This window comes from Sceloporus occidentalis, unplaced genomic scaffold (assembly GCF_023333645.1).
Source record: "Sceloporus occidentalis isolate IW3139 unplaced genomic scaffold, rSceOcc1.0.p SCAF_7, whole genome shotgun sequence".
Lineage (NCBI taxonomy): Eukaryota > Metazoa > Chordata > Lepidosauria > Squamata > Phrynosomatidae > Sceloporus > Sceloporus occidentalis.
Genome location: NW_028316987.1, coordinates 80,308,975 through 80,336,424, shown reverse-complemented (window position 1 = coordinate 80,336,424; position 27,450 = coordinate 80,308,975). Strand labels below are relative to the sequence as shown.

At 39.8% G+C, this 27,450-nt stretch overlaps 1 protein-coding gene across 2 annotated transcripts in view; it reads left to right on the top strand.

Moving 5' to 3' along the window:
• Positions 1-27,450, top strand: part of LOC149310016 (partitioning defective 3 homolog) — a 654,223-nt gene that overhangs the window by 479,705 nt on the left and 147,068 nt on the right. For both annotated transcript variants that reach the window (XM_089533491.1, XM_089533492.1), the window contains exon 21: positions 15,212-15,313. In XM_089533491.1, the coding sequence (XP_089389617.1) occupies positions 15,212-15,313 (102 nt within the window). The remainder of the gene's footprint in view (positions 1-15,211; positions 15,314-27,450) is intronic.

The following is a 27,450-nucleotide window of genomic DNA, read 5'->3' as shown; positions in this document are numbered from 1 at the left end:
CAGAGGATATTCCTTAGGAAGCTTACATCAACAAAGATTTTTTCAGTAATTGACAGGGAAAAACATGCCAAGGTATTAATGTTTTACAGATAATGAGATCTGTGGGGAAATTTTAATGTAGGGGAAGGTTCCAGGTGGAGTTTGGTTAACTTCTTCTGTGCCTGTAATTTCTGTGCCTTCTGTGCCATTCTCACTGAACACTCTTCACATGAAATGGATCCAGATTTAGAGCAGAGCCATTGAAATCAATGGTACCTAAAGTTCTCAGGACTTACATACATGCAAATTGCAAAATGTCAAATTTAGACATTTCTCTTGAATGTAATGTTTTATGGTAATCCATTTTGTAGTATTTGGGAGGGAAAATCTTTCAGTCTATCAAAACTATGCAAAGAACTGAACTAAGTTGAACAGGGACTACAAGGCCCAAGGAAGCTTTTCATATGTGTGAATGGTGGTTCTGGCATCTATAAACATGTTAAAAGGAGGGCTGTTATTAATGCACCAAGCTGGCTCACTGTGTCATCAATGAAGTTTAAAAGTGCTAAGCCTCAATGGTGTTTTGCTGTAATATTTCCCTTCTAAAGGTGCCAGATGTTCATGAGTTTGTTTCCATTTACACACACACACACACACACACACACACACCCCTTCATACACACAAAAACACAGCAGTTATCAGCATTGGGTCCCCGGTTGTTGTAGGACTTCACCTACAGGACCTCCAGTTAGCATATCCAATGGTGGATGATTCTGTTAACTGATGTCTAACATCTGAAATTGTAAGGTTGCAAACAACTGATCTGTTTTTTTCTGTGATAGCCCATACCCTAAGTATGTTTAGAGTGGAATAGGTAAATGTTAGATCAAAATCTACTCATACTTCTGTAGATGAATAGCAGTGGATCACCAAGGAATTTTCATTCCTGATTATTTAACAATAACAATAACTTCCCCTGCTCATTGCTGACCAACTCATTAAATAACGAGACCAGACACAGAGAACTAGGTTATAAAATGGGCAACTTTATTAAAATTCAACTTATTTAACTTTATTTCTTGAGAACTGCAAGCCCAGGGGGGAGAACCTTGTGTCAGAACAGCTGGCGGATGGTCTGCTCTGTCCGGGAAAGCAGCCAAAGGGCTGATAAGGCAGCTAGTTCCCAAACAAACAAACCCCCTCCCAGCACAGCAAAGTCAGTGTAAGCTACACAGTCCTGGAGATTCACAGTAGTTCTACCAAAAGGGATTACCAAGAGAATTGTCAGACGGTCCGAGGTTCAGGGCAACAGATAGGCAGGTCGATAAAGCAGTCCAAGGTCAAGGTTTCCGGGTAGTCAAGACAAGAAGCCAAAGGAGCCAGGGACAGAGTCTTTCCTCTAAAAGAGTCAGATATCCACTGGCAAAGAACCACACATGCTCTAGGTGCTTAAGAAGGCAAGGAGCCGGCCTTCAGCTGTGTCTGATTACGAAGACGCTTCTGATAAAGCCTCCGAGATCTTCGAAGGCCCTCTCTTTCTGCTCGACGCTCATTGAAGGTAGGCACACTGCCCAGATCCTCCTCCATGTCCACAGCCTCGGCACCAGGCAAACTTGACTGCTGAATCTCTGGAGGGGCCATAGACTCTGCTCCAGCAGAACTAGGGCCAGCCTCTGGCTCCTCCGTTACAGGTTCAAGCCCCAGGGGCTCTGGCTCCTCCATTACAGGTTCAGGTCCCAGGGGCTCTAGCTCATCCTCTGAGTCCTCCAAGCCATCCTCCAGGCTGGGCATGACATGCTCCAAGACCAATTCCCCAGCTTCCAAAAAGGGCGAAAACACCTGAGCCCCAAGGGCAATCCATACTTTGGGTTGCTCCCTGGCCGGCCCTCAACCGGAAGGCCAACCCAAGACTTTCCCACTTAACTCTCGAGACTTAAGTGAGGGTTTGAATCTCAAGCCAGCCCCAAAGCAAGTCTCTTTCCCTTTGTGTTTAGTCTCAAGACGTAAACCTCCATTCCAGAGACCCACCTTCACCCTTTAGGAGGGTGCCGAGGTGCTCACCGAACCGACTATCTCCCCCCACCTATGCATGAGGCCTATTTCTGGCCACACACTAAGACAATCGTCCAGTTCCCCATCCAACAGTGTAGGGTAGGCAAAAAACCCTTGGGAAAACAAGGGCAAAAATTCCTACCCGGCTCCGAAGCAACCACAATAAATCTTACACTGTCGTCCAAGTGGGAGGGTGGGCTAGCTCTTCAGAACTAACAGGGAGGCAAGGGCGGGAGAGCCTTAAATAGGCTTAGCCCCGCCCCCTCCCTGTCTAACGGCTGCGCAAAGCATGCCGTTTTCATTTAAATATACTGGTCTCTTCAATGAGAGGCCAGCAAAACCTTCTTGCTGGGCCAATAGGCCCCGAGAAGCATTCTCCCATCCCAAATTTTGGTGTATATCAAGAAATTTAACTGAAAAAGCAGACATAGATTATTGTGTGAAAATACTGGTTGGTTTTCATAATGTTGTGGAACACACACACACACATACACAGAGGGGGGAAGGGGGACTATGTTCAAAGAGGTTCCATGTTCCCTTGTCTGATGTTTGCATGCCTTTTCTTTTTGAGATGGGTGAGTGGTGTTTACAAGACCAAGTCTTAGAACTGTCTACACAGGCTCTAATTTCAGTAAGGTTTCATTCATAACATTGTAATGGATCCAAACAGATTTCTTTTCATTTTAGCACTTTCTCCCTCTGTTGTGCTGGCTTCATATCACTGGAGGGAATGACCTTGCTTGTTGCAACAGCAAAGTCTGTTTCATCCATGGCTATTAGGTACCTGATGGCCTCCTTCTGTTTCCCTGTTTCTGTTTTACTGCACTTCAAGCTAAACTCTTAAGCTGACAGACCCTTTGGCAAGAGCAAAAGCTGTTCAAAATGCACCCAGTGCTTCCAGCATGGAAAAGCACCGTCCTGGGGAGTTTCAGAGAAGGTGCTTATGGCATTGGTCATGGATATACCACCCCCAGTATCTTGGAGGGGAGAAGATAGAAATATACAATTATTGTAGTGAAATTCACCCATTTAGCATGTTTTATTATCTTGTCTTTTGTCACAAAATGAATACCAAGACTTTTCTGATTCATTCTGCAAGTGAGAAACAGCAGCCTTAACCTTGATGGTATTGTCAAAGCACTATTTTGTTCCAGCTATTTAATATCTATATTGATAAGTGCTTAATCTTTATTTTTGACTGTATAGTGATGGTGACATGACAGTTGTTATGCATGTGTGTGAGAGTCACTGACTTTGGCATAGGGATAGGAAAACTCTGGCCTTTTGGAAATTGCTGAACTACAATTTCCTTTTCGATTGCACCTCACTCTTAGCTGGCCAGAAGTGATTCCTGCAGCATCCAGGGGAAGGGACCATGTTCCCCACGCAGCTTGTCATATCCAAAGCATTTTCTTTATTATCTTAGCAATCATGAAAAAAAGTAAGGTTATAGACACTGGGCCCTAAGGTTGACACACAATTGGTTGAAGTCCCATAATGAGTCTTTGCCAGAAGTGAAACTTGAAACTGGGACATTTAACTAACTAAACTATTGGTAGAGCACAAGCTATGCAAGTACAGTGGGCCCTCGCCTTACGCGGGGATCCATTCTGGATCCCTCCGCGTAAGGCGAATTCCGCCTATGCTCAAGCCCCATTGTAAACAATGGGGCTCGTGCATGGCGGCGCGGTGGTGTGCGGGGCGCAACGGGCGCACACGCCCATTCAATTGAATGGGACACGCCGCCCCTTCTGCCCCGCGCGTGCCCCGTGGCTTGAGCATGTATGCTCAAGCCGCGTAAAGCACGCCCGCGTATGACGCGGGTGCGCTGTATAGTTTGTCAGCTTTAATCCTTGGGATCTACAGGCTAGGAAAGTTTTCAGGCTGAAACAGTGGGGAGCCAGTTCCACTTAGTGTCAATAGTCCTGATCTATAGTTTTTTGTGGGTATTTTGGGCTTTGTGGCCATGTTCTAGAAGAGTTTATTCCTGACATTTCGCCAGCATCTGTGGCTGGCATCTTCAGAGAAAATAGCTCGAAAAGCCCACAAAAAACTATGGATGCTGGCCATGAAAGCCTTCGACTTCATGGTCCTGATCTAGATTGACTAAGAAGCCAATTACCTGTGATCGCATTTCGCAGCTTAGTTTTTTGCCAATGAGCTATGGAATTTTCTCTTTTTAAGCAATGCATTATGCCCTGGTGACGCAGTGGTTAAATCCCTATACTGCAGCCATCCACTTGCAAACCATAAGGTTGCGAGTTCAATACCAGCCAGGGGCTCAGGGTCGACTGAGCCTGACATCCTTTCAAGGTTGCTAATTGGGAGCTTATTGGGAGAATTAGATCACGCCCTGTAAAGCGCTTAAGAAGTGCTTAAGTGCACTGATAAGCGGTATAGAAATATACTACTATTGCTATTGCTATATACAATCCATCGTTTATGCTTCTCTTTTCTTTTTTGAAACAAAATTGCCCTTGTTTTTGCATTGCCCTTTTTTGGACAGTGTCTCTGTAAATACTCTGCTTTTGCTTCTTTTTCCACATTACTTGAAAAGTTAAGGCCTCTGGGCCACTTACAGGATCCCTTAAAATTATAAGAAAACCATGGCAACCAAATGTAGTAAGATTTTTTGGCTCTGACATGTCAAAGTGTTGTGTTTAACAAAAGGAGCTAATGTCTGTGTTTAAATGGTCTGTTCTCATCATATGGCTGCTTACAGCTCAATCAATCTCTTATTATTATTATTATCAGACTTATTCAGGCAGAGGCAGTTGTGCCACTATTTCTCATAATCAGCCCTTGAGCCAGATGTAATTTGCAATTTGTAGCATTGTATTTTGAAACAATAATGCATTAAAATGTGCAGAGCTTGGAATTAGAAGCATTGCAGTCAAGAGGACCCACTGGAGAGCATCTACTGCCTGAATGCTCCCTCCCAAACAATCATAAGTGGACACTGCTGATTTTAAAAGGGCCATAATGCAATTTTATTAGTGCCTAATTTGATTCAGACTTCTTACCATCCAACTTGATCTAATTTCACAGGCTTTATAGTCGAGTGGCGATAGAATGTGTACAAATTAGTCAATTTCATGCATTTTTTACATGCCAAGTCCTCACTTAACAGGTTGTCCTGTGAGCTTGATGTTACTTAAACATGCTATTAACCACTAATATTAAAGCCAGCAACCTGTCTCCAGTAAGTCCCCAAAGGATAGCCTTGTTTCCATCATTTGATGGGGTGTGTTGAAAGAATAGTTTCAAGATGCAAAATATCTGACCGTACCTAGTCTATTGGCACCCTAAAATTCCTAAGGGTTACTGGTAAATGTCAATACTTTCTTTTTGGCATTTGCATGTCAGACATACCTACTGTTGACTCATAGATGTGATGAAACTGACTTGGCTATTCCTAGACAAATGAAAATGCTTCATATTTTTAAAGGCTAAAATTGGCTCCCAAGTTGAGTCTGTTTTCCTTCTCTTATTTACTGCTGCTTAATAGCTGTCTTAACATCCTGCTGCTTGGATCTCTACAGAGATCTAAGTGTTTAGTTAGCTAACAAAGCACTACAGCCTTGATTGGATAATAGTGACTGAAAAGACAGCATTTCTATGTGCATTAAATGACAGTAATATAAGGAAATGTTGTCCATTAAGAGTACCTTACCCATTAAAAGCAGGTTTAACTTGTTCAGATCTTCATGATGTCATTTTTAAGGAGGAAAACACACACTCTGTAGCTGGGTTCCATGTTTAGTTCACACCAGCATATCAAATCTGATACAGCCAGGGCCACTGAATATCCACATATATTAAAATTAGAAATTCTTGTTTTGATATTCCCAATCAGTTTTTAAAATGTTTGGATTTTATATCTCCATTAAATTCCAATGATCTTTTTCTATGGTTCCTGTCATCACTGCTGATTACTAAGACTCTTATGCCTCAATAGAAGCTTTTCTCTTCATAATCCTCCCTCCTTGATTCAGTCATTGAAGCAGCAACCTCCTATTTAACACATTACAGTTCACTCTTTTCATGTAATTTTTGAGAGCTTCCATTCAACTATATTAGTTTTAAATGCATAGAACACAAGTATGGTGGCAAGGAAGAATACTAATCATAAACCCATATAAAATTTATTATTTAAAAAGCTGTTATATCTCTGTCTTTTTCATTATGAAAATCCACTTTAGATCAAAAACTCAAGCAAATAACAGTACATAAAGGATTGTTTAGAAACAGATGCTTAAAACTAACAGAATATACAGTAGGCCCTTGGTATCTACTGTGATTTAGTTCTAGGACCACCTGTGAATACCAAAACCCATAAATGCTCAAGTCCCATTAAATGCAATGGCATAGTAAAATGATGTCCCTCATATAAAATGGCAAAATAAATTATTTACTTTTTGGACATTTTCAAACCATGGGTGGTGGAATCTGTGTATTAAAAATTGTGTATACAGAGGGCTGACTGAATATGTCATGTGTTAATACCATTTTTTTCCTCTTGGATAAATTTAGTCTCTACCAACAAAAAGACATGGCTGACGTCCAAAGAATGCCTGATAGTTTTGTTGATGCTCCAGGGGAAAGTCGTTTCCTAATTTAGGGGCCTATACCTAGGTGGTACTTTTTAGTGGGCATTTCTGTGCTCTTTTCTCATTATGCAGTCAACGCCTACTTTAGTTACCTTCAGTATGGCCTCTTCCTTCAGTTTTTGAACATTGTTCCTGACCATTACCCTTGCTGTCTGGGGTTAGTGGCTTGTATTCCAAAGCATTTCAACAGTGCCATATTGAGTCAGATTTCCTTAGCTGATACTTAGAGTCCTAGTTTCACTTGAGTGGGTGACAGTGGAAAGATAACTCAGAGGTGTCCTCGTCCATATTTACTACATTTTTGCTACCCTAAACTCTGGCAAAGGCTCTGGCATCTTTACCAGGTTTTTATCATCAGCTCACATGAATACAGCTGATACTTAATTACTTGGCATTTTATACAAAGCCTCTGAGATTGCCTGAGCCATACCCTTTCAGATCTCCTCTGGATGTAGGTAAGTATGTTGGTCTCTTCATCCGCCTCCTCAATGCCCATGTTTCCAGAAGGCTCTGCTGCCTGGAGGATTGGCTCCTGATTATCTTCTGACCACAGTCTCTGCTGATAATGTCAGGGCAGAGCTAGGGCCAGGGTCCTCTCCTGAGTCCTCAGCCAGGCTGGGCATGACATTATACACAAACGTTAGGTGGAATAGGCATGTCCCTTGGTTAGGGTTGGCGGTGATTTTTTTCTACATGAGCTTGCAGAGGAGAGAGATTGGGGAAAATATCCAGATGAACCAATTCTGTGTTATTGTCACAGAGCAACAGCAATATGTTCACACTGACAGAATGGACTACGCACATCTAGGCAAATGTCTTCAGGATGTAAAGGTTTTTATCAAATTGTGTATGAAACATTGAATTGTTGGGACTGATTTCCCTGCTGCTATTTCCTTTTCAGTTGCAGAATTATCTTTCTTCTTCTGAGTCATTTCTCAGGATAAATGGTTTCCCAGTTTGCAAAAGCAGACACACACATATTCATGCATTTACAAGTGAACATAAACCTGCATTCCCCTACTGTCCTTTTCTGTGAGGAAAATGTATGCTGTGGATTTCTGGGTCTTGAACCCCTAGTGAGTTGCCATGGTAACCAATTGCCAACCTGAAACAAGAACCTAACTGGGCACTTGTTTAGGGAGACATATTTGTAGAAGGCAGCAAGTAGGAAATCTTGTGGCGGGTGGGTGGAAGCAAGTGTGGAAAAGTAAGAAATCGCTGTGTAGGAGAAATGAAGGACAAGAGAATGAAGGGCAGGACTTCCATTAAGCTGTCATATAAACTAGGAAATATTTTTGAAGAGTGGTGTTTAGCATAGCACGCATACGCTGTCTGCAGAGAACACAGCCAGGGATGTGATCCCGTTTCTTTGCTCTACACATTACACATTCATTGTCCCTGTGAATAGGTCATCTGCACAAAGTTTATCTGAACATGGGTAGGGTTGCCATTTTGTTTCATGAATAACGTTCACATTTTTTAAGAATTCCAAGGCAGTGAAAAAGCAGTTCTCAAATCTCTTGTTGCAGGGATATCCAAATGAAGAGGAAACACATTAGATGAAACATTCATGGGACACCCGCCTATTAGTTGTATGTTCTTTGTTTTTGTAACTGCTCTCAAGTCGGCTTCGACCTGTGTCAACATGTGAATGAAGCATCTCCAAGATACCCTACCCTCAACAACCTTGCTCACTTCCTTCAGACTTAGGGTTGTGTCCTCTTAGATTGAGTCCATCCATCTGGTATGCAGTCTTCCTCTGTTTCTGTTGCCCTCTATCTTTCCAAGCATTATGTCTTTTCTAGTGAGTTATGTCTTCTCATGATGTGGCCAAAGTATAACAGGTTCAATTGAGTTATCTTGGCTTCTAGGGAAGGTTCATATCCTATTCGCTTTTGTACCCATTTGTTTGTCTTTTTAGTGATCCACAGTATCTACAGAACTCTTCTCCAGCATCACAACTCAAATGAGTTGATTTTCTTTCAATTAGTTTTCTTCACTGTCCGGCTCTTGCATCCATACATAATGATGGAAAATACTATGACATGAATTTTAGTGTTCAATTGTATATCTTTGCAAGTGTTCTAGTAACAGATTATCCAAGTAACTTCATGCTGGTTCAACAAACACTAAAATAATTAGCTTCTGTGTCAGTGAAGTGGTGAATCTGCTCCAGGCTTTAGTCCACATCATAAAGGAGCTATTCAAGGTGCTGAACTAAACCATAACTATATCCAGCACCTTGAAATGTTGAAGCTCCCTTCTGAAGACAATGGACAGCCTGCTTCAACAGATTTTCTTTTAACTACACTTCCCATAATTCCTGATTTTTGAACATGGGTGGAGATGATATGAACTGTGGCCCAAAATGTCTGGGTGGCACTATATTTGGGAAGGCTGGTCATGGACAACCATCATCCTGTTCAAAAGATACACATTTTTGCCTCCTACTGTGTGTGTATGTGCCTTCAACTCTCCTATCGACTTATGATGGCTCCATCAATTTCAAACGATTTTCATATTCAGAAACGGTTTGCCATTGCATTCCTCTGAAATACAGCCTTCAGTGCCTGATATCTGAGAATATAGACCAAGTCTATGAAAACTCATGCTGCAACTTCATTCGTACAATTAGTCTTAAAGGTGCTGCAAAATTCCTTATATTGAAGTAATATTCCAGAGTAACATGGCTATCTCTCTACATTCAACTGTGGATTCAACTGATCTGCTCTATTGGGAGGAACCATAGGATTCAAGTCTATTAGTATGGAATGGTGTGTGACATAAAAGGATACTCTTTGTAGGTCCAGGAATCTAAGGGGGGAGTTAAATAGAAAAGATAGTTTCTTAGGTGTATAAATCATTGGGATGCCTGACAGAGATGCCTGAAAAATTTCCCCAAGCCAAGTTTTGAAAGAGTACTTTAAGGGTGTATTAAAGTACCGCCTAAGAATAAAGTGAGCTTTAAATGCAACTGAGTTCATTGTATATTGTATTTTCATGCTATCTAAAGACAGCTTTGATTGAAAATTCATTAAATTCTTTAGGCATCTATAGGTTTGATCTATTTTCTTTAGGTTCCAGGGATAACAACAGTAGTTAAATCACCTCTCACCAAAAAAATTCTAAGAACCAGTATTTGATTGATTGATTTGAATTTTATGTCTCATGCAACTTCCCCAGAGTGGTTGACAAATAGTTTAAAATGACACAAGCATATTTATAACAAAAAGGCCCTTAATGGTAATTTAAAAATACTCAGAAGAACTAAAAATGAAAATCAAGAACATTTTTTTATAAAAAAAACTTTATTAATGTTTCAGAACATTTTAATTGGAGTTTAGTTTCAAGGTTGCTCATTTTCCTCTTTGTTCTAAATGTTCTGGGATTATGTAGGACCATTATTTTACTTTCACTTACAAACTGTTGATTGTGTATAACATAAAATGCCATCTGTTTTGATTGTAGAGGGGAAAATGCTACTCTGACAGTTAAAAAGGCCTTGATGGCAACCTAAATGGTTTGCTTCAGTGTTTTAAAAATGTAGCAGTATTGCTTGTTATAGGGGAAATGGCATGCCATGGAGAAGAAAAATTCAGAAAGGACATTGAGAAACTGGAGCGTGTCCAGAGGAGGGCGACAAAAATGGTGAAGGGTCTGGAAACCATGCCCTATGAGGAACGACTTAGGGAGCTGGGGATGTTTAGCCTGGAGAAAAGAAGGTTAAGAGGTGATATGATAGCCCTGTTTAAATATTTGAAAGGATGTCATATTGAGGAGGGAGCAAGCTTGTTTTCTGCTGCTCCAGGGAACAGGACCCGGAACAATGGATGCAAGCTACAGGAAAAGAGATTCCACCTCAACATTAGGAGGAACTTCCTGACAGTAAGGGCTGTTCGGCAGTGGAATGCACTTCCTCGGAAGGTGATAGAGTCTCCTTCCTTGGAGGTCTTTAAACAGAGGCTGGATGGCCATCTGTCAGGGATGCTTTGATTTGGATTTCCTGCATGGCAGGGGGTTGGACTGGATGGCCCTAGTGGTCTCTTCCAACTCTACGATTCTATGATTCTATGATTCTATGGATAGAATTTCAGATATTAAAAAAATAATATTTTTATTTTATTTTATGCTTACTTTAAATCAGCTGCATTGTTTCAGTCAGTTTTGTAGGTGTTTTTTTATCACCTGGAACATGCTTCTTCTGTTGCTGTTTTATGTTAATGATTTGTCTAATGACAGTGATCTCATCAGTACCATGTCAAAAGAAAATCCATTTAGCAGATTACATGGTCATTATTTTTATGGTTATCAGTTTATTTTATTTTTCCCAAAGAGGTGTTGCATGTGTTACTTAGACAGTTAAAATATAAACAGCACACATCCTTTCCTGCCACAGTTTGAAGCAAAACCAAGAAACGACTGCATACCCTCCCACATTTCACAGGGCACATGTGGCCAAGCAGCATCAGAGCGTGGTCAAGATGGCAAAAGTTGTTAAGGAGGAAGAACGTACAAATTAGGAAAGGCTGCAACAGTTTATGTCTGACCCTACTGGAAAGCACAAGATTCTGCCCACCCACCCACTCACCCTGCACTAACTGAATACAAACTACTTTTGAATTTTGAAGTCAGTTTGCAGCAACTGAAGTAAGATGAAGACAAAGAGGGAAAGTGGAGGAAGGGACAATTTAGAAGCATCTGAAAAAGTAGGATGGTAGAGATTAATTGGAATTGTCCCTGTCGAATCAGATTACTTAGTTGCAGGGAATGGTGTTGTAGTTTTCAGTGGCTCTCTTGGTTTCATATCTAATTTGGTCATGTTTGTTTTTTATTGATACCACAGATAGGCCCTAGGAACCACATACAAAATCTACCACAGAACGTTCAATTTATACAGTTGATTATTCTAATGCAACGCACCTGTTCTCATACAACACTCCTTACCCTGCTATAAAGTTTGCCTTTGCTTAATTTGCTTATTTTGTACTTTGTCATCCAGGATGAAATGCTGGTCTCTACCTTGTGATGGCTTTCTTGCAAGCCTGGATTTATTTTGCAATTCAAGTTAGTTTTCCCCAATTGCTGCTGCTTGATACCAATGGGATTAGGAGAACAATGTAACTAGGATATTTAGGATTTACTGTAGGTTTAAAAACAAATGTGTGGATTAGCTACTAGGGCTGAATCTGCACTGCAGAATTTATGCAGTTTGACATGGCTCACTGCCATGGAATTCTGGGATTTGTAGTTTTATGAGGCATTTAGCCTTTTCTGTCAGAGACCTCTGGTACCACAACCAACTATAAATCACAGGATGGCATAGCTAAAGCAGTGTCAAAGTGTATTATTTCTCCAGTGCAAATGTCGCCTGGGTTGTTCCCAGTAGTTTCTAAAGAATGAAAATCTGGCTCAGTTGAACCTCCTGGGAATACAAACTATTATCTAGTAGGCTTGGATTAGGGGAAAGTATTGTTAAAACCAATCAAGGAATGCAGCTGTGTGGCTCACTGTTAAACTGACTCTGCTGAGTTTGAAATTTTTATTTCTAGCCCAATTTTCCTGCTACAGTGGAATGCACCATTGCCCTTGCCAATATAGAGCTATATATTAGTTTTTACCCCATTTTAGCATTTTGGTATGTATTCTTGATATTTGAAGTGTGCTGCAACTACCCAAAGTTCCTCTGCTAGAGTGGAGGTATAAGAACTGACAGAACTAGAAGTTTTTTCAGAGTCTTTCCCTTAAGATTTAGCTTTTTTGCTGTGCCCTTGTTTCAGCTTCTACTGATCACTATTAAATGATGGCTTAAATTAATTCAAGGCAAAGGTAATGGCATTCCTTTGACAAGATTGTCTAGTCATGTCTGACTTTAGGGGGTGGTACTCATCTCTGTTGATAAGCTGAAGAGCCAGCGTTGTCAAAGACTAGCATGTCTGCATGGAACGCTGTTACTTGCACTTTTATATGCTTTTAAACTGCTAGGTTGACAGAAGATGGCACTGGTGGGAGCTCACTCTATTACACAGCATTTGGATCTCGAACTGCTGGCCTGGCGACCTTTCATTTGTCAGAGTCAGCATCTTAACTACTGAGCCACTATGTCACTTCATGAATTAAGGAGACCAGAGATCCCATCTGATCTTCGAAGTTAAACAGAGCTAGCCCTGGTTATTACTTAGATGGGAGAGCACCAAAAATAGTAGGTGCTGTAGGCTATATTTCCGTGGAAGAAACTGACAAAGCCATCTCTGAGTATTCTTTGTCTAAGAAAGCCCTATGAAATACATTGGGCTGCCATTAAGGTACATACACACATGAATGAATAAAATCTCACTACTTATATGTGTGCTCATCCTATGCTTCCTGATATTTTGCTGCCTTTTCCCTGAGATTGTGATGTTTTTGCTAGCTGTTTTTGTCCCTGAATTTGTAGAGTTATATTAATTTCAGCAGAATAACCTGTGCTGCAAAAATAATTTGTAGTCAGAAATGGTTGCTGATCTACTGCAAATGATCTACTGGTAGATTTGTCTACCTTCTTTCTGCTCGCCACTGATCTAGGAAGTTCATGAACAAAGAGTACAATACCCATTTAGTTTGTTTGGATTGTCTTGTTTCCATACAATTGCCACAAATTAGTGGAGATGAAGACTGAAGTGGAATCTAGTTTTGAAGAGTTCATAGGTATGCCGAAGTGTTTTTTTGACCTTTTCTTTGACTGAAAGAAAGGAAGGGGTTGACATAACAACCCTGGAGTATCATGATAATTAGTGAACAAGATTTTGCCCGCTCTTTGTCATCATTTTCTCACACTTTGGGACAAGCAGAATATTTTTAATTTGCAGCCACTGCTTCAATCTGTCATCAAACTAATTCTTTTTTTTAATGTTTTTTGTTCTACTAGTCCACGATCATTGTAAATTAAGGAAAGGGAAAACACTGGAGTGTAATATTTGATTTGTTGGTATTTGATAATATAATTGTGTCTAGAAATGGAAAATACATTAAAACTGAGCAAAAAATGCCATTTTGCAGTATCTGTAGAGAAAGAGAAACTTTACATTTATCTTGATTATATTTTCCTCACTGAGAACTAGCCTTTCCCCCCCTACCCTAGGGGGTTTATTTAAAGGGGGAATCACAGATTGTCATCTGCGTTATTATGGTTTGACTGTTATTTAGAAAACAAATGCATCAGAATTTAGCTGAGGGTTTAATTCTGGATTTAATGTATGTTAATTTTATATTTTGCTACCTCACTCTTCCTTTTTACAACATACCATTAATGCTCAAGAGTTTTCTGGTTATTTTTCCAGAGATATGTGTTGGAAGGATTGAGAGACCCCAGTCTTTGTCCATGTACATATCTTTGATGTGGTGCTTGTTGCAGCAGTGAAAAGCTGTGAGTGTTCTTAGAAGAGGGTGGGTGGCATAGCATATGGGGCATCCCTTCCAAGTGCTCACTCTCCAATTTCTTTATGTGTTTTTAAGTAGAATATTCAAAATCTTCTTTTTACAGGTAGCAGTTATAAATACTTGTAGCTGTTTTATGTTTTTAGTGACTTCGGTTGCCAATGTCTGATCTAACAACAAAACTGTAGCTTATATGATAAAAAACAAACAAACAGACGTTGGATCTGGGGCTGAATGAGGAGAGGTTGAATATGGAGGCTCAATATCCATTCTCATCCTAAGCAATCCTAAGCAGTTTGCCTCTCTGAAAGATGCTGTCTTGTTTACAGTGAAAAGAAGAAATAGGCTGATAAGAAGAAATGGACTGAGATGTACCTTGTACATCAAGTTATGCCCAGGTAGTGTATAACATGAGTCAGCTCTAAAAGAGGGAGAAGAGTAATAGAGATGCAAGAATGTAGGCCATTGTTGTTATTGATGTTTCTTGCTGCTACTGTTGTTATGTGCATTCAAATAATCTCTGATTTACAGTGACCCTATTGTCAGGTTTTCTAGGCAAGGTTGATTCAGAGAAGGTTTGACAGTGTCTTTCTCTTAACCTGAGAGAGTGAGTGTCTTGGCCAATGTCATCCACTGGTTTTCTATGGCTGAGTTGGGATTTCAACCCTCGCATCACAGAGTCATAGCCCAAGACCCAAACTAGTACACCACATTGTTTCTCAAATATGGTGACATGTATAGTCCACTCTGCATCCATAGATTCCATAATCCATGGCTTGAAACTATCCCTCCCCCAGAAAAAAAATTCCAAAAAGCAAACATTGATTTTGTCATTTTATATAAGGGCTATAAGGGCATTTTACTATGCCATTGTATACAATGAGACTTGTGCGCCCATGGATTTTGACATCTGGGAAGCAGAGCCCAGCAGATACCAATATTGGCATAGAAATTTGGTCAGTTAAAATACAACAGTTTTTAAGACTGAACTGTCAAAAATGGATATTCATTTGATATTTGGATTGGCACTCCACCCATGTGCCCTATGCTTGAGTGTCACCTTATAATGAGCATACAGTTTCATATGCTGCATGTCCAAACACACACAATTATTGTTTGCTTTGACAAGTTAGAATTCTTGTTTTGTTATTAACAGGTTTGGCAAACATCGAAAAGATGACAAGATTGAAAAAATAAAAGTGCAGGAAGCTGTTACTTCAGAAGAGGAGAGAATACGAATGAAGCAAGAACAGGAGAGGTAGACATAAGTCTTTTGCTTAAACCTTGGTTGAGCATATTCTTTACACATGGCTATTTTTAGCTAAATAATTTGCATTCTGTTGGAGTTCCTTTTTGGTCAAATGAGTCAGATACAAATGTGTTTGTAGAGCTCATGTAACTAATGGGAGAGAGCAGAATTTATATTGAACATCAGCAAAGATAATTTGACTATATTCAGAAGCTGTTATGGCAACGAGGCATCTGTTTCATAGTTTTGTTTTGTTTTTTCCTCCTTTATGGGGGCAAGTGGAGTAATAAGTACACCTGTGCTAGAATTGATTGTCTAGACCCTTTCAAAAACATTAATATTTATATGCAGTTGGAATGAATTGTGTATTTGTTTCTGAAAACCTTTGCATATCTACTTTTGTTGCAAGCTGCTTTTATACTGTGTCATAAATTGAATTGAAAATTTGATCACTGGAAATAAATTTCACTGGAGATCAACCTTTTCCTGTCGTCATGTAGTGTCGTGTAGATCCAGTAGCAGGCTATTTAAAACAAAACTAGATATTTATACTTTTATCCAGTTCCAGTAATTATGGTCTTAGTTTTTCAAATGTCAAGAACACAATCAGGTATGAGTTCAGTGTGCCCACTAACTTTTTCACTAATACCTGTTTTTCTGCTCTGTGCAGCTTGTTGTAATTTTGTACACAAGGTGATGTTGTGGACATGGGTTGTTTGCCTTCTACTTTGCAGTGGATAGGCTGTCTTATATTTGCTAAATACCCTATGTGTATACATTCATGTTCTCCTATGCATAAGAAATTACTGCATCAGGGTGTGTGGCTTCTATAATGTAACAAATAAGATAAACCTAATTCTTATAAATGCCTATGTTCAAACATAGGACTGCAGTCACAGTCTGTTACTTCTAGCACACTACCAAGTCACATTGAACCAATTAAAATGATTAGCTTTATGATGTACTGTATCAGTACGTTGTAAAATACTGCTATTAAGCCCACAATGTTTTACTTCATTATAGTGAAGCTAAATACTAACATGCCTGTTTATAATTCTAAAAATATTAATAAAAATTAGGGCACTGACTAATTGCAATTCACTGCGCTATTGACATTAATGAAGCTTTACCAGTTTAGATTTGTAAGTTTAATTGCATGCTGAACTGCAGTTTGATCCTTTTCTTTAAAAAAAATTGGGCCCTTAAATTAATTTGGAATACAGATATGTGCATATTTATTTTTATAAGTGGAACTGTGCATCACTACCCATTATGGTGCTGCTTTCTCTCAGTAAACCCATAAGCACTTTATGCTGGATGTTGGCCAATCATGTTCAGTTACAGCATAAAGTAGTTTCTTAGGCTAGGCTCCAAAGGGGAATATATATAGATAGATATAGATATATAGATATAGATATACACACACACACATATATATACACACACACACACTTATGTACACACATGGTGGAGTTTTACTTGCTCCCAGTAGTAAAAGCAATGCCTCCGAGAGTAAAGTTCTAAAGTAATCCTGGTAATTACTGATCCATAGGGAGGATTTTCAGAAGTTGAGATTTTAAGAAAAAATTAGGAAAATCTCAATTTCTTTCTTCTGTTAGAACAGGGATAGGCAAGGACCCATCCACAACCTTCTGCAAGCTGCAAGTCACTAAGAATGTGGAGTATTTTTTTTCTTTACACAGAAACACAAAAGCACACAAATGCACATAACCCCAAAGTGACTGTATGTTCAATTCTGCCTTTAAAAAAAAAACTCTGGTTGTGTAGAATTCAGAGACATTGCCATATTAGTATGCAATATCAGTATGAAAAAGGAACCTATGGTGGGGTATAGACTGCCAGAAAGAGGCGGCCAGCAGCCGCCTCTTTTCCACATAACCACGCCTCAGCAACTAAATTGCGCAGCGCAGCTACGCAGAAACAAAAGGACCACTAAAAAGTGGCTCCTTTTAGCACTGCCACAAACTGCCTGCAGCGGCACAAGCACGTTGCTGCCGCGCGCACCCATCTGGAAGGTGTGCAGCAGTGACGACACAGCTGTGCATCACATGTATACGGCACTGCACAGCTGTGACGTCCTGGTGACGTCCTAGGGTTGTGGGGCATCTGGAAACGGCGCCCCAAGGCAACCCTAGCATGTCCCCAGGACATGCTAAAGGGCCCCTATGTACAGGGCAAAAAACACCTTTGAGACTGAGCAAAATAAGCTGTAGCATTAGTTTCGTAGTTTCCTGAGATACATTTGAAGAAGTAGACTATGACAACATCCACACTGCAGAGATAATCCAGGTTGACACCACTCTAACTGCAATGGCTCAATGCTGTGGAGTTCTGGGAACTGTAGTTTTTTGAGACATTTAGCCTTCTCTGTCTGATAGCTCAGGTGCCACAGCAAACTACAATTCCCAGAATTCCATAGCAATGAGCCACAGCAGTTAAAGGTGTAACAACTGGATTATTTCTACAGTGTGAATGCAGCCTAAGTATGCAAAAGCTAATGCTACTACTTTTTTTGTTCTGTTAGGCTCAAAGGTGCTACAAGATCCCGTTACATAGGCGGGATACAGACGGGCAAAAAGGGGTGTATTCATGACGTCATGAAGGTAGAGCCTTCAGACGGGCCTTACCTGAATGCCGCCATGAACACGCCCCCCGCATGCCCCAAGCGGGAAGAAGCGGCATTAAAAAGGTGCTGCTTTTCTCCGCTTCTTTTCCGTTTGATGCGCAGCTGCGCAGCTCCGTCTGTAAGCTGCTGCACCGGTACGTCAGAATTGCTACGCCGCTAATTTAAGTTGCCCATTTAAAAGCTCCGTGTCTACTGTGTCACATAATGAGTCGGGGTCCTGGAACATGCGCAGTTTGAAGTCAGGCTTTAATTGCAGCATCAGCTGCCATGCAGGTGTGGAAGCTGCAGCACAGCTGCAGTGCATTTTAAGACTCGTAACCCTAACCCTAACCCTAACCCTAACCCTAGAGCAACATGTACGCATGCGCTGCTTGGAAAGTTTGGACTTTAAAGTGAGCCCCTACACACATTCCTGTGCCATTTTCACCTAACAATAAAAACCCCTAAAACTGTAAATATTTACATATATACAAGGGAGGTGATGGGGGATGGCAGGGGGACAGCGGTGGCAGCGGCGACAGCTGTGGCTGTGCATTGCAGATTCAGCAGGAGCGCGGGGACCAAAGGAGAGGAGGCATCCATGATGCTGGTGACACTGGCAAAGTGCAAGCGGGCAAGGATGCCAACACCAGCTGATCACCAGCTGGCAGGAGACCACCATTGTTCTTGGGTAGAGCGGGGGGAAAAAGTTTTAAAGGGGCTTGGGCACTTTAAATGTGCCCATAGGCTTTCTGTCGCCGCTGCTTAGCGCTGCAGCTGCGCAGCTGCGCATCCGCCAGCCGGCAAAGGAAAAAAAAAGCCCCGTTTTTGGCCGCCCGTGAGGAAGCTGCCTCTCTCTTTGCAGCGTCCTCCGAGGCGGCGGTTTGGAAACTGCGGTTCAGAAACGGACCCAGGTGAGGCGTCTTCACTGCCCCCCATGTGGAAGCCCCATCTCCTGAGCCACGCCCCCGGGGCGGGCGGTCTGGAGGCTCCGTATTCAGCAGAATACACCTCCAAGACGTCTTCCCCTGCCCGTTTGTATCCCGCCATACTTTCCCTCTGTTGTTAGTTGAGAATCTCTTTTCCTGGAAGATTCCAGAAGCAACATTTCTCCTTGTTTTTGACAAATAACAATTGAAAATGAGGGATACTGGAGATGATTTTAGATAGTCTGGGGCCATGAAAAAAATAGATGATGGACATGAGTAGGTCATGTATTCCTCATACCTATAGCAGATGTCTAGCTTTGAATGTTAAAGATCTGACAAGTGACATAAGAAACTACCTGTTGTTCTACATGGCTCCTTAGTGCATTCACAGCTCTCTGTATTTTATTTCTGCTTCTCAAAGGAAGAATGGAATTAAATATAAACATGGGCTGAAATCCAACAGTGTGCTAGCACACAAATGCTATTACAGTTGGGCTTTCTTACTTTCATCCGCCCACCAACTTTATACAGTTTCAATGGAAACAAGAATATATTTCTCCACAGTAGAACCATATTGTCGGTTAAAAGTGAATCAGTAAGAACTAGAGACAGAACTTGGTACCTAATTCCTTGTAAGAACTAAGTGATTTGTTGTGTTAAGAGATGCAATAATCTATCATATAATTTAGCTTTTTAATATGTGATGATAGCAATGTTTTGCTCTGAAGTTATCATGGGTTAACTGCATTTATCATGTTAATAATATAACATGCAGACTTGTCTGGAATATCACAACTCCAGTGAATGCTTTGCAAGTCTTTATTACCATTGAGTGTATGTTTCACAACCCTGGATTACCACTGAGAGAGCAGGGATCTGCATCTGATCACATCTCTCCCAATGAGTTTATGTGGTTTTGCAAACATATGTAATCTGCATGTAATTTCTGTATTTTCAGTATTTATGAGAAGGGTTATCCTTGGTGATGGTCAGGGAACCAAAGAGAGGGAGGATTCTCCATTTTCTAAGCCTTCCAGCCAGGGTAAAATATCAGAGAGACAGTTATTCCTGGATCCCACCCATGTTCTTGCTCATTTGTTTCAAAGGAGAAGAAATTCTGTTATATTATTTTCAGTTCTGTACTGTCTTAGAGGAGCAAAGTAGCTTTGGATCCTGTTGATTCAAGGGACTTCCAGTGGAAATACTGCCATCAGTAGATGCTCACAGAAGTTTCTGTACCAGGGTGGTCATGATATTTTTGCAACCTGAACCCGCCCCCCCCCCCCCCCTCAGTTAATAATCTAGAGTTAAGATTGTTCTTAACCCAATTACACAACCCAATTTGTGGCAGTTTTTAACTGCTTGTAGACTGTCTGACTGCACCTTCCAAAGCTCTGGGACCAAGTTCACTTTGCTTTGAACAACAGCTTTATTATGGGGTCTGATTTTCTTCACTATTACTCTTTGGTTCCTGCTTTGTCTGAAGTATATGCATGCTCCCAGTGAATAGTGAAGCACAGTATAAATCGTAGGTTTTTAATACTTGCTGCTAAGGGGGCTTTATTTATATAGGTTAGTTGTAAATTTCTATGTGTCTAAGTATATTGCAACACCATTGTGCTAGGCATAGCTGATGATGTATAAATCCTTAATACAGTTGGCCCTTCCTTATCCACTGATTTTTTATCAATGGATTCAAGCATCCACGGCTTGAAAAAATTCCCCAAAAGTATAATTTCCAAATAGCAAACCTTGATTTTCCATTTTATATAAAGGACGCCATTTTGCTGTGCCATTATATTTAATGTCACTTGAGCATCCACAGATTTTGTTATCCACAGGGGACCCTGGAATGAAACCCCAGCAGATAACAAGGGCCCACTGTAGTAGTTGGTGATGACTGGTATTTCTGTGCTAGAATTATGAAATACAACATATTTTGGGTATGCTCTTAAGAAAAGATATTTGCATTTCAACATAACCTAGAAAGTGGTTTATGTTTTTGGAGATAGCTGCAGAGAAGCAAATAGACAAGCATTCAGTGGACAGTGATCAAGTTATAGAATCAATAATAAAATTGGAAGGTACCCCAAGAACATTGCAGTCTAACCCCAATTCACTGCTGAAGTATCCATGAAAGATGGCCATCTCATTACTGTTTTAAAATCTCCAGTGAAGGGAAGTTGACTTTCCAAGGCAGTCTATTCCACTGTTGAACAGCTCTGACCATCAAGAAGTTCTTCTTAATGTTTAATTTGATTGTCCTCTCTTGTAATTTGAATCCACTGGTTTCAGTCCTAATCTTGTAGAACAGCAGAAAACAAGCTCATTCCACTGTCCACATGATAACCCTTAAGATACTGAACAATGGCTGCCAATTCACCACTCAGTTTTCTCTTCTCCAGGCTAAACACATCAATTTCCCCCAATTTATCCTCACAGCACTTGGGTTCCAGACATTTTACCATTTTGGTTGCCCTTTTCTGGGTAAAGATGGTTCCCTCTCTGGTAATATATTGGTAAACATGCACACATACATCTTACTGCCTTATGATAAGAACTCAGATCTGTTAAAATAGTGCACCTAACATTTGTTACTCCTTGTACACACAAGGCATGCAAAACAGCACAATAATTATATCATGTGGCTGCAATTTTGGTTAATCCTTGAAAAATTAGAGAACCCAATAAAATTTTCTTTCAGATATTAGACAGTTTTTGTTTGTTTTTGTTTCTTTTTTGTTCTTAATGGTGCAGGTCGCTTAATTTCAGTTTTCCTTGGTCTCTGAATCACTATACCTTTAATGATGAAATGCTTGGGGGGAACCAGGTTGGGTGTAATGAATTTACTATGTATAGCAGATATGCAACAAAAATCCACAGGGGTTAAAGAACAAGTGGATGTTCCATTAAGAAATCAATCAGTGCCACAATTATATAAAATTATTTTCCTTGACTCTATAATTTTAATAGTATTTGCTTGCATTGTATTTTCCTTGAAGTCGTTATAGTATTTTGTTTGTATTGATTAGAAGACAAGCAAAGTAATGTAGCTTAATTTTTCATTGAATGAATTGAATAGAATAAAGACTGCCATTTTATACATAGAAACAGCCTTCTTACGAACACCATTTCACATAAAGCAAGCAACATTCCTGATGTATATGCAGAAACCTCAAAACAGAATTTTTAGAAAAGGAGGTTTTCCGGAAGCCCAAGAATATAATCTTAGAAAATTTATTATTAAAAAGTAAGATGCTGTTAGTTATTACTTTTTGAAAAGTAATGCATTAGTACTACAAGAAACCATTTCTTTATCTATTTACAAAATTATACTTAAAAATAGGGGAGGTGGCTAACTTTACCTTAAATGATGCCACAAAACCCACGAAAGATTATTTATTGCACCACACATGACATAGGACATCATTATGTTAGTTTAAAAATAATGCTGTTAAGCCCCCGATAGCCAAAAAAGTAGCACATTGCAAATGATATTCTTTATTGTAATGTGTGTCTTCCAAGAATCTCCCTCCTTGGAGGTCTTTAAACAGAGGCTGGATGGCCATCTGTCGGGGATGCTTTGATTTGGATTTCCTGCATGGCAGGGGGTTGGACTGGATGGCCCTTGCGGTCTTTTCCAACTCTATTATTCTGTGATTTTATGATTCTAAGTTCTTGTAACTGTTGTAAATACCAGACATGGACATTAAAAAATATTCCTAGTCCCACATCAGTTTTATCTTTGGCGGGAGTCCTAAAGAGTCTCAAATCAAAAACTATTTCCATAAGCGACCCCTTCTTGAAGGCTGAATTTCAGGATGGTTAGATTATGACATGATAGAAGCATAGAGGTGACAGGGTGGTTTCCTTGGCTTAAAACTTAATAATTAACCCCTCAGTGGGAATAGGTCCACTGTATTAATAGGACTTAACAGTCAAGTGTTGATTAACCAAGTAGGCCTGCTCTAAGTGGGACTAAGAATTGAATTTAAGCCCTTGTCACAGTATGCAAAATATGCAATAGGTGCCCGTGACACTCATGAATCATATTCATACTTTGTTTTGCCCCTGCTAACTGGGAAAATAAAACACATCCTCCAAGTGGAAATATATTGTGGCTTGAATGCTACAAAATTGTTACATTGCTGAAACAGAATTGCTTACTTAACTGAAAATGTGTGGATCCCATGCAACAAATGAACGACCACTAAACATTTATTGCACTACAAAACTGATTTTCTGGAAAAGCTGTAAAGAAGAGATTTGAGAGCTGCAAAAGTTTACATTCCAAACATTTGTAATCTCTGCTTATTGTATTATCTGCAGAGGATTCTAAATTTTGTAAGGATTTTATCAGTTCTGTGGGTGACAATATTTAGAACTCCCAGCATTATTAATTTGAAACAGTATTGGCAGTCAGGGGGCTTTGTTAAAGATTGCCTTCAGTTTGTAGAAGTCGAAAATGGTGTGTGTGCATCTAAAAAAGTGCCCTCCCCCAAAATGGTCATCTTCAGAAAGCAACTGCCATTTTTGCCTGTTCATCAAATCAATTACTTTTATGTAATAATCCTATTAATATCTTTGCAAAGGTAGTCATTAGGCACTAGTGCTATATGGACATGGAATCTGTCCAATGTCCATCATAGCTAACAAACCAGAAGGGGGAGCTCCTCACACTAGTTTTGTGCCTCTTTGAGGGCATTACATTACTACGCCATCCACCAAAGGTAGATCCAGAAATCGTCTAAATCTTGCTTGATCAACAGGCAAAAATAGCAGTTGGTTTCTGAAGATGACTATTTTGAGGGAAGGCACATTTCTAGATGCATCACCTAAAAGAAGATGTCCAGGTTTAATTTCTACATACAGTTTTTTTCACTGTAAATATGGCATCAGAACTCTATTGGAAGCATGCCATTTAAGAGACCCACTTGACTCTAAACTGAAAAGTGCTATAAAGGTATAGTATATAGTAAATGTTGAGTGAGATTTTAACAGTAATAAAATCACTGGAGCTGGAAGTTAACACAACTGACCAATTATGAAGTGAAGGTTTCAGTTCTGTTTATAACTACATAGCATGGTGGATTTTATTTAAAGTAAAAGTAATACCTGCTCACCCATGTAAATTAAAAAAGAAAATTATAAAGTATGAGGCAAACATGATTTGCAGATATAAAATGTGTGTGTTTTCAGGGTAAAATTCTTGTAGAAGCATACACATTGGTGCTAGTTGTAGGCTTCAGGTTAAGTTAAGTAATGCATTAGAGTAGATATTGAAGATGGTGTGGTGTTTTAGTTTTGCATTGTTAACCAGACACTGAATATCATTTGTTCATTTAAATATAAATGTATTTGAACATAGATGTGCATACACACCGTTATAAATAGATAAGCCATACTAATTAAAATAACCTATTGATATCTTGTCCTGGGGGAGGTGGTCACTGCATGAGGGTAATTCCCTGTATTGTGTGTATTCCCAAGGGTTGTGAGAGCCTACGCCTCTTAGAGATAATACAGCTTTTCTTCATCTTCCTTTAGTGCCATTAAAACTACAAGCCTTTTGCTGTAAAAAGTATACTAATGAATAGAAATGTTACAACAAGAACAGAAGTCTTGTGTTTTCCCTTCATCATGCATCATCCATTTTAATTAGAGGAAAGGGTAGTGAGCACAGTGACAAGAGTGTGGAATTAAAATCATTAATTGATGTCAAGCTGAAGAGAGGCTGCTAACATGAATTTAGTGACAGCAGGAAGGAAATTAACCTTATTACTTTATTTAGAGCATTAGTTTATTTAATATTTTTCTATATGCAAATGAAAGTGCTTTATTTATGACAATGGCAAAAGGACAAATAATTCATTAAAATGTGAATATTAATGATTTTGGAGCGATGAATCTTCCAAGATACACATACCTTTACAAGCTTAGATTTTTGTTTTCCAAGACCAGATCTTAACATTTTTCTGTATGAAATAGATCATAGTACTACCGCTTGTACCACAAAAACCACCTGATGCTGAAATGCATCAAAGGATATTTTCATTTACTTTAAAATATACACTAATAGAGTAAAGATCAAAAATGCCTTCCTTCCAATGTTACATAAAGTGTTGATGGGAAGATTGTTCATTTCAGCAGTGAAAGTTTGGTCAAATAAGAGCTAAGGCTTAATGGCACACTAACCTACTCTTGAAAGGAGGATAGCACCATCCTTTCAGATAATTTGTGACCTAAGAGGTCATGATAAAAGAATAGTGGGAGTGTTGTCTTCCAGCAAAGGCCATCTGGAGCTATTAAAATATCAGATGGAGTCAGGCTTTCAACAGCAGGATGCCCTCCTGATGTATTTCTAGAATTCCCAAGGTGGCCATAATATTTTTATTGGGAAAGCCACACTTTGTTTCTTCTGAGCAAAATATTTTCATAGCTCTTGTAGACTAGGCAAAGAGACCAGAGAGTATGAACCCTATTGACTGTAAATAACATTGGTATGTTGCCAAATGGTAATTGCTGTAGTCATTTTTATTGTCATTTTCTTCTGAATCAAATTGAAAATACATTGGCTGTTCAAGAAACAATCAATACAAGTTTTGTGAATGGGCTTTCCCTTTTGCTGGTCATGAAAAATACAAAGAATCTCTATATTGTGTAACTGGTTGAATTCTCAGTCCTGTCCTTTGCCTTCCAGTGATCATCAACCTCACAGCCTGTAATGGTGCTGAGTTTTAGTTTTATTCCAACAGTCTTGATGAACATAACATTTTGCCCCTCCTAAAACTTCTGAGAAAATGTGTGCCTCATGTCAACTATCTCTGCAGTTACAAGGCTTAAGGGGTGTTTCTAAGAAATAAAATGCACACAAACAATATCATGGCAAAGATGTGCATAATGGGGAAAAGTCACAGTGAAACATGTTGTGGGAAAGGTGCACAAATTTGGTGCACTGCCCAAGTAAAAGCACAAATTAGGAAAAATGTATAAGAATACAGTTGTCCTTCTGTTTGTGTGGATGTCATATCCACAACCTTCACTTACTTGTGAGGAACAAACGGAGGGGATTAAAATGGCAGGGCGCCTAAGGCGCACACCTGCAGCCACCCACGAACACGTGCCCCCTGTGGGGCTTGTATATGTGTGAAATTTTGTTTTTGCATGGGGGGAAATGGATCCCATGTGAAAATAGAGAGCTGACTGTTTTTGCATTGGAAAATCCACACCAAGCTGTGGCAGAAAACACAAGGATTTGCAATTTGATATGAAACTAGGCTAGAACATGTAGGTGAGAGTCAAATAAACTGCATTAAATTAAGATTGGGTGATTTTCCTATCTCTTCTTTCTTCAAAAGTCAGATAGATACCTATGATCTTTTCTATCTCCACAGAGGTTTGGAAAACAGTGTTTGCTCTTGAGTAGCGATCCTTAACAAGTCATGTCTTACTATGTTACAGTTACACTTAGTAAGTGCAATCATGCTTTGCCAAATACAATTTGTAATCCCAGTAAAGTTGACAGGAGTGCAAAAGGAAAAATGTCAGACTGATAACTAGGCAGATAAACTACATCAGTTGAATTTGGCAAGAGATGATGGAGCAGAGGGGCCGCATTTGATTGTTTATGGAAGAACTCTATATCGGATTCTGTTCACATCAACCTTTGAGTTCTTTGCATGTTGACTGAAGTACGTCAAGGAGCAGTAATGGAAGAAAAGTTGGTTAACTGGCACATTAGCACAGGACTATCTTGACTCAGAGGGTCTCCAGTGTCCAAAGCAATAGGTTCCCTTCCTCCCAACCTTGCTATTTCAATTTAACTAAACAGGTCTGGGAAATAAACTTTCTTCATGCAAACAATGCTCCAGCTTTCTCCATGCAAACACTGAGCTGTGACCTCTCCCTGTGGATAACTTGCCCACCTCAATTCTAGTTTTCCCAGGCAGCTCTGAGAGAGTACTGGATGTGTTATAGGCTGCTTGTGCTTCCGGAGGCATGACAGAGTACAAGTATACCTGGAGAGTATTCCAGGTAAACTAAGTATGCTCCATAATTATTTTAACATTGTTCTATAAACAGGAAGAGATATTTCCTGATGGCAGGAAGCTAAAAATTATCACATCATGCAAAGACCTTGGGCAGAATGATCCAGTGCTGTCTTTTGTTCATCAGCCATTTTGATTTAAATTATATACCTGACCTGATGTCCAGTGTTTAGAATTCAGAAAATAAAGCAATCAGTGTAAAGGATCATTTATTGAAGATCTACCATAACCTGGCCTCCTAATATATTTGACATTGGCTATTGTGTCATGGTTAGTTACTCAAAATGATTAAACTGATTCTGCAGACTACAACATTAGTGAAGGAACCATACACAGCTTCCCAGAGAGACTGTCATGGACTATCCTTAGGCAGACCATGTGTGACCTCAAATCTATATTTGCTAAACGAGTTGTTGAAGGGGAATATGCAAGTCCCCACTGGAATAGTCTACAATTATCTAGATGTCATGCCCCACTAGCTTGTGAGAATCCCCCCTGCTCTGTAGCTTCAGTCTACCAAAGGACCTTCCCATTCATTTTCTC